General features: G+C 39.6%; 3 protein-coding genes across 52 annotated transcripts in view; 1 reads left to right on the forward strand and 2 right to left on the reverse strand.

Moving 5' to 3' along the window:
* Window positions 1-234: 234 nt before the first annotated feature.
* Window positions 235-1,293, reverse strand: LOC139196922 (uncharacterized). The gene has a single exon (XM_070823283.1). It carries the CDS (start codon window positions 1,291-1,293, stop codon window positions 235-237), a length of 1,059 nt encoding a protein of 352 aa, XP_070679384.1.
* A 1,350-nt stretch (window positions 1,294-2,643) lies between these two features.
* On the forward strand, window positions 2,644-4,465 carry LOC114825551 (protein NOI4-like). Its single transcript, XM_029104286.2, has 3 exons — window positions 2,644-2,785; window positions 3,632-3,856; window positions 4,280-4,465. Exons 1-3 carry the CDS (start codon window positions 2,777-2,779, stop codon window positions 4,301-4,303), a joined length of 258 nt encoding a protein of 85 aa, XP_028960119.1. The 5' UTR covers window positions 2,644-2,776; the 3' UTR covers window positions 4,304-4,465.
* A 1,210-nt stretch (window positions 4,466-5,675) lies between these two features.
* The window catches only part of LOC103409694 (uncharacterized), a 54,533-nt gene continuing 47,563 nt past the window's right edge, over window positions 5,676-12,645 (reverse strand). For 33 of the 50 annotated variants that reach the window (XM_070824083.1, XM_070824067.1, XM_070824064.1 and 30 more), the window contains 6 exons: window positions 8,901-8,972; window positions 8,295-8,363; window positions 7,691-7,759; window positions 6,428-6,508; window positions 6,106-6,267; window positions 5,676-5,968 (listed from right to left, as the gene is read on the reverse strand). In XM_070824083.1, coding sequence (XP_070680184.1) covers window positions 5,957-5,968; window positions 6,106-6,267; window positions 6,428-6,508; window positions 7,691-7,759; window positions 8,295-8,363; window positions 8,901-8,972 — 465 coding nt within the window. In that variant the 3' untranslated portion in view covers window positions 5,676-5,956. Of the gene's footprint in view, window positions 5,972-6,105; window positions 6,268-6,369; window positions 6,509-6,840; window positions 7,153-7,690; window positions 7,760-8,294; window positions 8,364-8,900; window positions 8,973-12,645 lie in introns of all 50 variants that reach the window. The other 17 variants (XM_070824099.1, XM_070824097.1, XM_070824096.1 and 14 more) reach the window with 12 other exon arrangements.

Raw genomic sequence — 12,645 nt, forward strand, 5'->3', positions numbered from 1 at the left:
ACTTTCGATCACGAAGTATTGTATGTGTGGTTGCACTGTCTGCAAGACAAATATCTCCGCCATTTCTCATGTTCTGAGAATAACCACAGTTTTTATCCATGCTTTCTGAGTAAATGGAATCACAGTTAACAAACAATTTATAACAGGAAATTTACATGCCATTTTTATTGAATTTGAAAAACTAGTTTTAGACAACAAGTTCATCATAATAAAAGTACATCAAACATAAATGATTTAGTCGGACCGATATACTTCATTCCCCCTTTCCATAATGAAGTCTGAAACATCTAGGTGAGTTGCGTCAAATTGCCCTGATAAATCAAACACTGGATCAGGTATATCCATTGGTTTAGCCTGGTCGAGAAAATTGGTCTCGACACCCTTCTTCTTGAGGGAGGCTTGATACAACTCCACCAGATGTTTTGGGGTACGACAAGTTCGCACCCAATGCCCATTGCCACCACACCTATGGCAGGCTCCTTCAGAGTTCCTGGGAGCATTGGTCATGTTAGCTTTGCCTTTGTGACGATTCACATTTTTGAAGCTCGGGCCAGAATTATGCCTCTGAACCTGGTTGTGAAACTGACCACCATGGTTCTTGCCATTCCTATTCCATCGACCTCGTTTGTGGCCACGTCCTTGTTTATGATAATTACCACCAGAGGATATGGCGTTCACTTCGAGGGAAGTAGCATTTACTTCTGGGAATGGTGCAGATCCAGTAGGTCGGGAATTATGGTTTTTCATCAGGAGCTCATTGTTCTGTTCAGCTACCAGGAGCACAGATATCAGCTGGTTGTATTCAGTGTAGCCTCGCGCTCTATACTGCTGCTGCAGGAGCACATTATTGGCATGAAATGTGCTGTAAGTCTTTTCCAGCAATATTTCATCAGTAATGGTATCCCCACAGAGCTTCATCTGAGAGGTAATCCTGAACAACGCAGAATTGTACTCCGTTACTGATTTGAAATCCTGAATTCTCAGGTGAGACCACTCATAGCGAGCTTTTGGAAGAATCACCGTTGTCTGGTGATTGTATCTGCTTCGCAAGGCCTCCCAGAGAGCTAACGGATCTTCAACCGTTAAGTACTCACTCTTTAGTGCCTCATCAATATGGCGGCGAATAAAGATCATAGCCTTCGCCCGATTTTGAGAAGATGAGCTGCTTTCTTCCTTGATGGTATCTCCAAGATTCCCTGCTTCCAGATGGATCTTGGTATCAAGTACCCAAGTAAGGTAATTCTTCCCAGTAATGTCCAGGGCAGCATATTCAAGCTTAGCCAAGTTCGTCATTTTCTTTTCTGAAAGAAAATGAGATGTGTAAGAACTTGCAGTAATATGTATTCCTAGAGGAATGTGATGTTAGAACTTCTGGTTCTTACAAATTTTTCATTTTGATCTTCAGGCCAAAATGATAAGCACTCGAAACTTCTGGCTCGAGATTTGCAGGGTGAATGAGAAGGGCGATTGTACCGCACCATTCTCATTGAAAGAATGTAACATGGAATGGGCGATTAGTCCGCACCACTCAAGTAGCAAGAAAATTGAAATACGCAGAGCAGGGTGGGCGATTATACCGCACCACCTAAAATAGCAATGAAATTAAACAACAGGTAAATTTAAATTTGGAGAGCAAGGAGGGCGATTATACCGCACCACCTAAAATTGCAATGAAATTAAATAACAAGTAAATTTAAATTTGGAGAGCAAAGAGGGCGATTATACCGCACCACCTAAAATTGCAATGAAATTAAATAACAGGTAAATTTAAATTTGGAGAGCAAGGAGGGCGATTATACCGCTCCACCTGAAATTTGCAGTAAAAGTAGATCTGCAGTCCAAGATAGGCGATGATACCGCACCATCTTGGATCGCAGTAAGATGAAATTTGCAGTTCAAGATGGGCGATTGTACCGTACCATCTTGGATTGCAGTAAAATCAATATAAATACTATGTTAGTAATCAATATCCAAACCAAACAAGTAATCAAAGATGTATGTAACCGCTAGTTGGAGAACTACGAGCAGGCATGGAGCAAATAGTTCGTCGCGAGGATATACCGCGCAGTTGAGGCAGATGAAGAAGATGAATAGGAAAAACCTTAGAGGAAACATTTTTTTTTTTTTCGTTCGGCAGAGAGAAATGAGAGAATGATTTCCTTTATTGTTTAGTGAATGTAAATGAGACATGGTTATACTTAGAGACTCGTGCTGATAACGTGTTATAAATAGGCAAAATTTATAGAGAGATAACCTTTACTCGGTGAAGGAACGAAGCAGTTGCAGAGTAATATACCGACACAAGCTGTTGCAGAGGAAGTAATGTATATTATTGCTATTAGATATATTTCTCTTTTCTTTCTTCTTCTCATTCACTTCTCTTTGCACAATTGAAGTGCTCTATTTATAGAGCTACTTCAATGGAAAATTACAAAACATTACTATTTAGCTTATGAGTATATAATATACACATGTGATACTTCACTATACACATTACTATACACATGTGGGCAAACATACCCATTATTTACAACACCATATATATATATATATGTGAGACACTCATGATCTATGATTATAGAAAACAAAAGGGGTTTAACAGGATTAACAAAAAGGCTAGCTCTTCATTTTGTTTCCTAAAATTGCCTAACAAATCGCACCTTTCTCTCTCTCTCTCTCTCTCCAGTCTGTCTGCACCATTCCCTTTCTATTATCTTTTCCTGTAAAACTTCCTCCTCCAAACCATCAGGTCGGGCAGATCCTGCCTTCCTCCATCATGGCTTCGGTAAACATTTTCTCCATCTCCTCTTTTTTTCATTATTTTCCCTCATTTTTCTGTACAAACATGTATAAATTTCGGGTATGTGAATTCTTGACAGTTTCTTAGGACAGAAAAGATCAAAGAAAGATTGAATTTTATTAGGTTGTGCAATGCTCTAAATTTTAGTTTTGTTAGGAATTCAAGGTTTTCAATTCTAATGACCTAGGGATAGTAGTTTTCCCATCATTCCTAGCATGGAAACTTATCATGCATTTCTGGAAAGATACGTATATGGAGGATCTTCCTTCGAGCCCTTCTTTTCGTTTTTCCTTTTTGGTGCAAATTCATTGCCTCTCATAGGGATTCGACCTAAGAAAGAAGTGTCGGCTGTTGACTACCAACGCCCTCACCCTCCTCCTTTATTCGGGCTTGAGATCGGCAGTATAAGATAAACTTACATAGATGGAGTTTGCAAATTCATTGCCCCTAATCAATCAAATTGTTACCCATCTTAATGTGAAATTCTTTTCTTGTTTTCATTACAATGGTTAGAGAGTACAATATTGTTTCATGCATGATTCTTTTCCTTAAGTTTATTAAAAAGTAAATTCTAAGTCCCGATGCAGTTGCTTAACGATACACATACACGTCGCTGTGTAAGAAACGCAGAAGATTGATGTGGAGGTAATGTGAAGGTTAGATGAACAAGGACGTGAAAAATGGAGGCAGATGTGTGGAAATATATTTTGGTTTCATTTCATTAAGTTTTCGGTGTTAATTACAAACCGAGTAGGATCAAGACGATTGATGACCTAGCCAGTTTAGAGTATCTGCAGATACTAATCGGAGCTTGTTTTTACAATATTTCAGCAGGATAAAGGTCGACCGTTGCCGAAATTCGGGGAATGGGATGTAAACAACCCAGCTTCAGCTGAAGGATTTACTGTTATATTCAACAAGGCCAGAGATGACAAGAAGACCAGTGCGGCTCAAGTGAAGATCGTCACCCCACGAAAAAATGACGGCAGCACACGAAGAAATGGTGCTGGATACAACACTGTCAATGAGCATTATCCTAAGTATCCTCCCCCAAAGGTAACAAACACTATATAAGTTGCTCTTGAAATTTGATGTTCGGGTTTTGTCCGTAAATATGGCCTGTTTGGAGTGCTTTAAGAAGGCTAAAATTGCTTTTGGACAAGCAAAAAAGCTTCTAATAACTTTTGGCAGAAAATGTTATACTTATTTCATGAAGAGCGTGTTGTTAATGAAAATTTTCACGAGCTTCTCTCAAAAAAGTTATGAAAAGTACAAGTGTTTTCTAGATTAGCATTTTCAAATGGTGATTCCATAAAAGAAGCACATGGCAAGTGCTTTCTTCAAAATTTTTCTTCCAAACATGATCAGAAAGCGCTTTTAGTGATCTAAAAGTGTTTTTAGTTATTTTAAAAGTACTTTTAAATAGGTCACAAATCTTCTCATAGCTTTGTTACTAATCTTCTAACTGAATATTTGCAGAATAAATGGTTTTGCTGTGGTTGAACGAATCAACAACAGCTCATGAGGGCGAGGTGATGATGCAAAAATATTAGGGTGTGACTGGGAGGAGTTACTACAAACAAATTAAAGACATTTTTTCTTGTGCCTGGGAAATATATGTGGAACAGCAAATCTCTCATATATATAAAAAAGTTCTTTTTGTTCCTTTTTTTTTTTCACTTCTGCTTTTATGGATTTTGGCTTCTTTTGCCCTTCTATGTCAATATATATATATAGAGAGAGAGAGAGAGAGAGAGAGAGAGAGAGAGAGAGAGAGAGAGAGAGGGGAGGGATCCCCATTTTTTGAAAAAAATGGGGATTAGGTGTGGGAGCCACTTCACATCTAATTTCAACGATCCGAACCGTCTATTTTGTTAGTCTCGATTCATAGATCATCCTTGCAAAATATTAGCTAAATTGGAAATGTTTAAGACATCTAATTGGGTTCAGGGAAATGAACGAATACTTTGCTATATAAGAAAATATGAAATTTGATATTGATAATTAAATAGGCAAATGGTTTCGGATTGAATTGAATTTTTGCAAGGATGATCTATGAATCGAGACTAACAAAATAGACGGTTCGGATTGTTAAAATTTGATGTGAAGTGCACCCCACACCTAATCCCCATTTTTTTCAAAAAATGGGGATCCCTCCGCTTAAGCTCTCTCTCTCTCTCTCTCTCTCTCTCTCTCTCTCTCTCTATATATATATATATATATATATATATATATATATATATATATAATTGGGCACAAGAACGTCACTTTATTTAGGTTTGCAGCAGTCACTTCTTGCTTGTTACAGGATCTTACCTTGTATCTATCTGATCATCCCACTCCCCACGTCCGATAGCTTGTTTGGTGCCTAAGATTGTATTTGACTTGATAACACAGTAAATTCAAGCGTGTTGAAGGACGGAAGAAACAAAGAAGTTTTGTCCAAGTTAAAAGGTAGAAGATGAAGTGCAGCGTGAAGAAAACATATCATTTAAAACCCCCTCACAAAATGGTAGGATACCAACATCTCTTATAACTTGTCCCTTCTTATTCCCCGTCCCCAGATGAAGAATCATTCACAACTACCTTCATTTCTTACTTCACCATGGCTTAAAATGGCAAATTATCACTTCAGGAGGAGGCACATACACAAGTTTTTTTTGTCAAACCTCATAAACTCTTGGTGCGCTCTCGCTTGTTTTGCTCATTGTCGTCGAGGATCATCAAATTTTTTTGTCCCGTCGAATTAATCATCGCAATGAGAGGGTCAAGTAATCTCTATGTAGACACTAACTTGGTTCAAAAAATAAAATGTCTGAGTTCATCCAGCAATTCTTCCCCCTTGTTGGGGTTTGTTTGGTTTGGAGGTCAATAGTTAAACACAATCACTTCTGTAGGATTATCTACCAAGCAAATCAAAGATAATTGGGAAGTGACCATAACCACAAAGCAAAGTTGAGAGGATACTCCCCAAATTTAACCTGTATTTTCTAGTAAAATCACATCCAATACGAAATAATTTACATTCTCCGGCTTCAATTAAGTTCTTACATCCGAAAGACCGCTGGCAGCTGGGTGACAAGGTTTGATACATTTCCAAGTCTAGCTGGCGTTTCATGCAAAACTTATAACTCAAGCTGTTGCGGAATTGTAGCATCAGTCCCAGCTCTACTTCCAGATGTTCAAAAGGCATGAGAAGGAAAAGAAAGAGGTCAAAACACGAAAAGATCCGACTATTATCCCTAAAAAAATGGTAATTCGTACATCAAAATCATGAGAGGTAAATAAACCCAAGACTATAATACCGGAGTGATGAATTCTGTAGTTTTGGAATGAATCCCATGAGATTCATAAGCGAATTGTGGGTGAGATTCTTCTGCAGGTGTAGGATCAGGGTGATTAAACAAGCAGTTGTTTTCATACTTGCAAGTGCCAGTTCGCATATAGTGCAAACAATCTTTCTTCCCCTGTAATACGTTAAAATAATTATTCAGCGAACATATGGACAATTGATAGTAGCTCCAACAGACTAAGAAAATAGCAAAGACAAAATCTCAAATCTTAAGCACCATGAATAGATAGATTTTCATTCCTCATATTTTTGCAGATCAAACCGAGAGTTTATACCGGACGAATTGGCAGGCCCAAAAAGTTAAGTTTCAGAGCTGGAGCTACAGAGGGTTCCCCTTTACGTTGTCCTGGGCAATACTGCAACAAGCTCAAGTGTTATATTAACATCAGGAAACTGTTACTATGCCGCCATGCACATTGCACAGATTTGAAAATTAATTGTAATCCTGTGTAAAAAGGAATATGTGATTGTAATGTAACACCATACAAATGTCATGAAAACACTTCGACTATAAGTTGATCACGTTCAAGACCCTCATCGTTCTATTGTTAGCTACAAGATAAAAGGTTTAAGATAACCACGTCGCCTATGAGTTGATCACGTTCAGTTATGCATGCTAACCTACTAGCTTTCAGATAACCATATGAGAAGCCCCATGGGCACTCAAAACAGAAAAAAAAGGTCGTACCCAGTGCACAAGGCTCCCGCTTTACGCAGGGTCTGGGAGAGGTGAATGTCGGCTAGCCTTACCCCCATTTATGGAGAGGCTGCTCCCAAGTCTCGAACCCGAGACCTACCGCAACAAGCTCAAAACAGAAAGAGTTAAGATATTACGTGAAACCAAATATGCAAAGTAAAAGAAAACTTAAGGATGTAAAGCATGAAAACCAAGCAATTGAAGTAAAAACCAGAACTTCGGATAGACAATAATCTTGCTTCCGGTCTGGTCTTGCTTCTCTGTCAACTCTTCACTCTGCTTTGCCTTGTCCATAGACATCTTCTAAACAATATGATAAAGTTGAAAACACCAAGAAACACAAAGTGAGCACCAACAACACAAATATTTCATCCAGTCATACAAGGCCAGATGCATTAATGTTTCAAACACTAAATGCAGGTCCAAAGTCGCCATTTTTCAGTTAATCCGAAGTACCAATTTTCATGTACAAATTTCACAACAAAGATGCATGTGAAAGAAAAACATCATCTCTAACAAATATGACAAGTGCTTCATTTCAAGTCAATTCCACTGACAAAGATCATCATCACGGCATAATAAACTAACCGATTAACACATTCTTTACACCATAACACATGCATACATGCATTTTTCAGCTAAAGCATGAAACAAAGAGAGCTAAACACGAAAAGTCTAAATCTTTCAAACCATAAACATACATATGCAAATGCTAAATACAAAAAGTTAATATACTACTTGAAACCAAATATGCAAAGTAAAACAAACTTAATGATGTAAACATGAAAACCAAGCAATTGCAGTAAAATGTTCAAAACCAGAACTTCGGATAGATAATAACCTTGTTTCTGGTCTGGCCTTGCTTCTCTGCCAACTCTCCCCTCTGCTTTGCATTGTCCTTAAACACCTTCTAAACAATATGATAAAGTTGAAAACACCAAGAAACACAAAGTGAGCACCAACAACACAAATATTTCATCCAGTCATACAAGGCCAGATGCATTAATGTTTCAAACATTAAATGCAGGTCCAAAGTTGCAATTTTCAGTTAACCGAAGTACCAATTTTCACGTACAAATTTCACCACAAAGATGCATGTGAAAGAAAAATACCATCTCTAACAAATATGACAAGTGCTTCATTTCGAGTCAATTCCACTGACAAAGATCATCATCATGGCATAATAAACTAACCGATTAACACATTCTTTACACTATAACACATGGATACATGCATTTTTCAGCTAAAGCATGAAACAAAGAGAGCTAAACACAAAAAGTCTCAATCTTTCAACCATAAACATACATATGCAAATGCTAAATACAAAAAGTTAAGATACTACTTGACACCAAATATGCAAAGTAAAACAAACTTAATGATGTAAACATGAAAACCAAGCAATTGCAGTAAAAAGTTCAAAACCAGAACTTCGGATAGATAATAACCTTGTTTTTGGTCTGGCCTTGCTTCTCTGCCAACTCTCCCCTCTGCCTTGGCTTGTCCTTAAACACCTTCTAAACAATATGATAAAGTTGAAAACACCAAGAAACATAAAGTGAGCACCAACAACACAAATATTTCCTGCAATCATACAAGGCCAGATGCATTAATTTCACAAATGCTAAATGCAGGCCCAAAGTCCCCAATTTTTTTTTTGTTAATCCAAAGTCCCGAATTTTCAAGTACAAATTTCACCACAAAGATGCATATGAAATTATGAATGAAAGCATCATCTCTAACAAATATGACATGAGCCTCCATTTCAAGTCAATTCTGCTGACAAAGATCATGATTGCATCTTAATAAACTAACCGGTTATAACATTCTTTACACCATAATACATGGATACATGCATTTCTCAGTTGAAACAATGAGAGCTGAAGTCGGGAAAACAAGAAAAGTCTCAATCTTTCAACAATAAACATACATAATGCTAAATACAAAAAGTTAAGATACTATTTGAAATCATATATGCAAAGTAAAACAAACTTAATGATGGAAAACATTAAAAGCAGTTGCATTGAAAACCAGAACTATGGATAGATAATAACCTTGCTTTCGGTCTGGTCTTGCTTCACTGCCAACTCTTCCCTCCGCTTTGCCTTGTCCTTAGACACATTCTTCTAATAAATTTGATAAAAGTTCAAAACACCAAGAAACACAAAGTGAGCATCAAGAACACAAATAATTCCTGCAATCATACAAGGCCGGATGCATTAATGTCTCAAACACTAAATGCAAGCTCAAAGTCTCAATTTTTTTTGTTAATAAAAAATCCCAATTTTTTCACGTACAAACTTCACCATGAAGACGCATGTGAAAGAGAAATATCAACAACAACAACAACAACAAAGCCTTTTCCCACTAAGTGGGGTCGGCTATATGAATCCTAGAACGCCATTGCATTCGGTTTTGTGTCATGTCATCCGTTAGATCCAAGTACTCTAAGTCTTTTCTTAGAGTCTCTTCCAAAGTTTTCCTAGGTCTTCCTCTACCCCTTCGGCCCTGAACCTCTGTCCCGTAGTCACATCTTCGAACCGGAGCGTCAGTCGGCCTTCTTTGCACATGTCCAAATCACCGGAGCCGATTTTCTCTCATCTTTCCTACAATTTCGGCTACTCCTACTTTACCTCGGATATCCTCATTCCCAATCTTATCCTTTTTCGTGTGCCCACACATCCCACGAAGCATCCTCATCTCCGCTACACCCATTTTGTGTACGTGTTGATGCTTCACCGCCCAACATTCTGTGCCATACAACATCGCTGGCCTTATTGCCGTCCTATAAAATTTTCCCTTGAGCTTCAGTGGCCTACGACGGTCACACAACACGCCGGATGCGCTCTTACACTTCATCCATCCAGCTCGTATTCTATGGTTGAGATTTCCATCTAATTCTCCGTTCTCTTGCAAGATAGATCCTAGGTAGCGAAAACGGTCGCTTTTTGTGATCTTCGCTAGATTGCTCCGGTCATTAGTGTGGATAAGTATATAAATGGATAGAGATAGGAAAGCAAACACAAGATGTACGTGGTTCACCCAGATTGGCTACGTCCACGGAATAGAAGAGTTCTCATTAATTGTGAAGGGTTTACACAAGTACATAGGTTCAAGCTCTCCTTTAGTGAGTACAAGTGAATGATTTAGTACAAATGACATTAGGAAATATTGTGGGAGAATGATCTCGTAATCACGAAACTTCTAAGTATCGGAGTGTGGTGTCGTCTTGACTTGCCTTATCTGTCTCATAGGTAGATGTGGCATCTTCTGTGGAAGTACTTTTCCTCCATCCAGGGGTGGTATCTTTAACTGGTGGAGATGCACAAGGTAATGTATCAATTTCACTTGAAGCTTACTTGTAGTTTCAGGCTTGGTCGAGCGCGATACAAACCATGTAGTAGGAGTTCCCCAAGTCGCCGAGCTAGGGGGTCTGCTGAAAGAGGTGACAGACAAGGTAAGCAATCAGAGCTCCGACTGATTGTTCACCTTCTCCCCATCTTGCAACAGCATGAAGGATAAAGAGAAGAAAAATGAGAAGAGATGATATGAGATACTTTTGCTTTTGAAGAAGTAACTTTCCACAGGCTTATTCTTGAACTGAGCTGGAGGGTTTTCTGGTTTCCTCCAGAGTATAAGGCCGACTGAAGAATTTGAGGGTCAAAACAAGTCCATCAAATCTAGAGTACGTTCCACCCTGCTGATATGGGATACTTTTGCTTTTGACAGAGTAATGGATGTATCGGCACGTGTGCTGTTACGCTTGTCTCCACATGCTTCCTTGTATCCTTCGCACTTGCCCTATCTGTTCCTCAAGCAGATGCGGAATCTTCCCTGGAAACATAAGATGTTGAAGATGAGTACTCGAGAGCAATGCCAGGTAAGTAATCAGGTAAGGGGTTCCAGGCAGTCAGTTCCTGGCTGGAAGCTTGATTCCAAGTGCTGACTGATTGCTCTCTTTCTCCTTGTCTTGCAGGTAAAAACAAGGCCAAAGGAAAAGGCAGGGAAAAAGCATGATATGGGATACTCTTGCTTTTAACCCTGATGATATGAGATATTCTTGCTCTAGTATAGCTTGTTTGCAGAGGTATTATCGGGGGGAAAGAAAGCTGAATATTTCGAAAGGCTTCGTTGGGAGTGCCATCTCAGATATGATGGAGGGTTGAGCATTTTTGCAGGTCTGCCTGTCCGTTGGGGATGGAGGTCGACATATATAGGCGTCTCCCTAACAACAAGTAGTAATGCTATTCCTTTACCCTGCTTGGTCATAGCACGGTAGTGGGAGCTGCCAGCTTCACATGTTTTAACTCTGTCAGAGCACTTTGAAAAAGTGGTCTGTGGTATCTGGCTCTCGAGATTCGGAGAACGATGCCTCTTCGATTTTTGAGAAAGCAATCATGCTGGGGTCTGGCTCTCGAGATTCGGAGAGCAGTGTCTCTTCGATTTTTGAGGAAGTAATCATGTTGGGAGTCTGGCTCTCGAGATTCGGAGGGCGGTGCCTCTTCGATTTTGGAGCAAGCAATCTTGTTGGGAGTGTTGTCTCGAATTTGAGTAAAGGTTGGGCATGTTTGCTAGTCTACCTTGCCACGAAGCACAAAGGTTGACACACAGGGACTTTCCAATTATCCAGCAATGGTACTGTTCCTTTACCCTCTCTTCGATTTTGAGAAAGTAGTCATGTTGAGAGTCTGGCTCTCGAGATTCGGAGGACGGTGCCTCTTCGATTTTGGAGCAAGCAATCTTGTTGGGAGTGTTTTCTCGAATGTGAGTAAAGGTTGGGCATGTTTGCTAGTCTACCTTGCCACGAAGCACAGAGGTTGACACACAGGGACTTTCCAATTATCCAGCAGTGGTACTGTTCTTTTACCCTTGTGGGTAATAATATGGTAGCTAGACCTTCAAAATTTATGTGTCTAAACTTTGTTAGTGCTGTTTCTTTGCTATTCTTTTACCTTTCTTGGTCAGAGCGATGTAGTGGGAGCTGCAAGCTTCACGTGCTCAACTTTGGCAGAGAACTTTGGCAAAGTTATATGTGGTACCCATGAGCTATTGTTGCGTGTGGAAAGTGGGTAATTGAACAGTAAGATTCATGTGCTTTCTACTTCACCAGAAATCTTCGACAGAATGCCCATAATTTCTGCAAAGCTGAGTGTGCGTGTGACAGGTGCTGACAAGGCTAGAAAAGTAGGTGCCTCTTCGATTTCTGAGATCGGCCCTCGTGGTCTCTGGGCAGCCCAGCTTTTGAGAAAGCGAGCGCCTCTTCGATTGATTCGGAGAACGATGCCTCATCGATTTTTGAGAAAGCAATCATGCTAGGGGTCTGGCTCTCGAAGATTCGGGGAGCAGTGTCTCTTCGATTTTTGAGAAAGTAATCATGTTGGGAGTCTGGCTCTCAAGATTCGGAAGGCGGTGCCTCTTCGATTTTGGAGCAAGCAATCTTATTGGGAGTGTTTTCTCGAATGTGAGTAAAGGTTGGGCATGTTTGCTAGTCTACCTTGCCACGAAGCACAGAGGTTGACACACAGGGACTTTCCAATTATCCAGCAATGGTACTGTTCCTTTACCCTCTCTTCGATTTTTAATAAAGTAGTCATGTTGGGAGTCTGGCTCTCGAGATTCGGAGGACGGTGCCTCTTCGATTTTGGAGCAAGCAATCTTATTGGGAGTGTTTTCTCGAATGTGAGTAAAGATTGGGCATGTTTGCTAGTCTACCTTGCCACGAAGCACAGAGGTTGACACACAGGGACTTTCCAATTATCCAGCAGTGGTACTGTTCCTTTACCCTTGTGGGTAATAATA

This window comes from Malus domestica, chromosome 06 (genome assembly GCF_042453785.1).
Source record: "Malus domestica chromosome 06, GDT2T_hap1".
Taxonomy (NCBI): domain Eukaryota; kingdom Viridiplantae; phylum Streptophyta; class Magnoliopsida; order Rosales; family Rosaceae; genus Malus; species Malus domestica.

Bases quoted from the DNA above. Each gene is read 5' to 3' on its own strand.
- LOC139196922 (XM_070823283.1), bottom strand. From the start codon at position 1,293: ATGACGAACTTGGCTAAGCTTGAATATGCTGCCCTGGACATTACTGGG.
- LOC114825551 (XM_029104286.2), top strand. The intron at 3,857-4,279 runs GTAACAAACACT...GAATATTTGCAG, and splicing joins CTAAGTATCCTCCCCCAAAG to AATAAATGGTTTTGCTGTGG.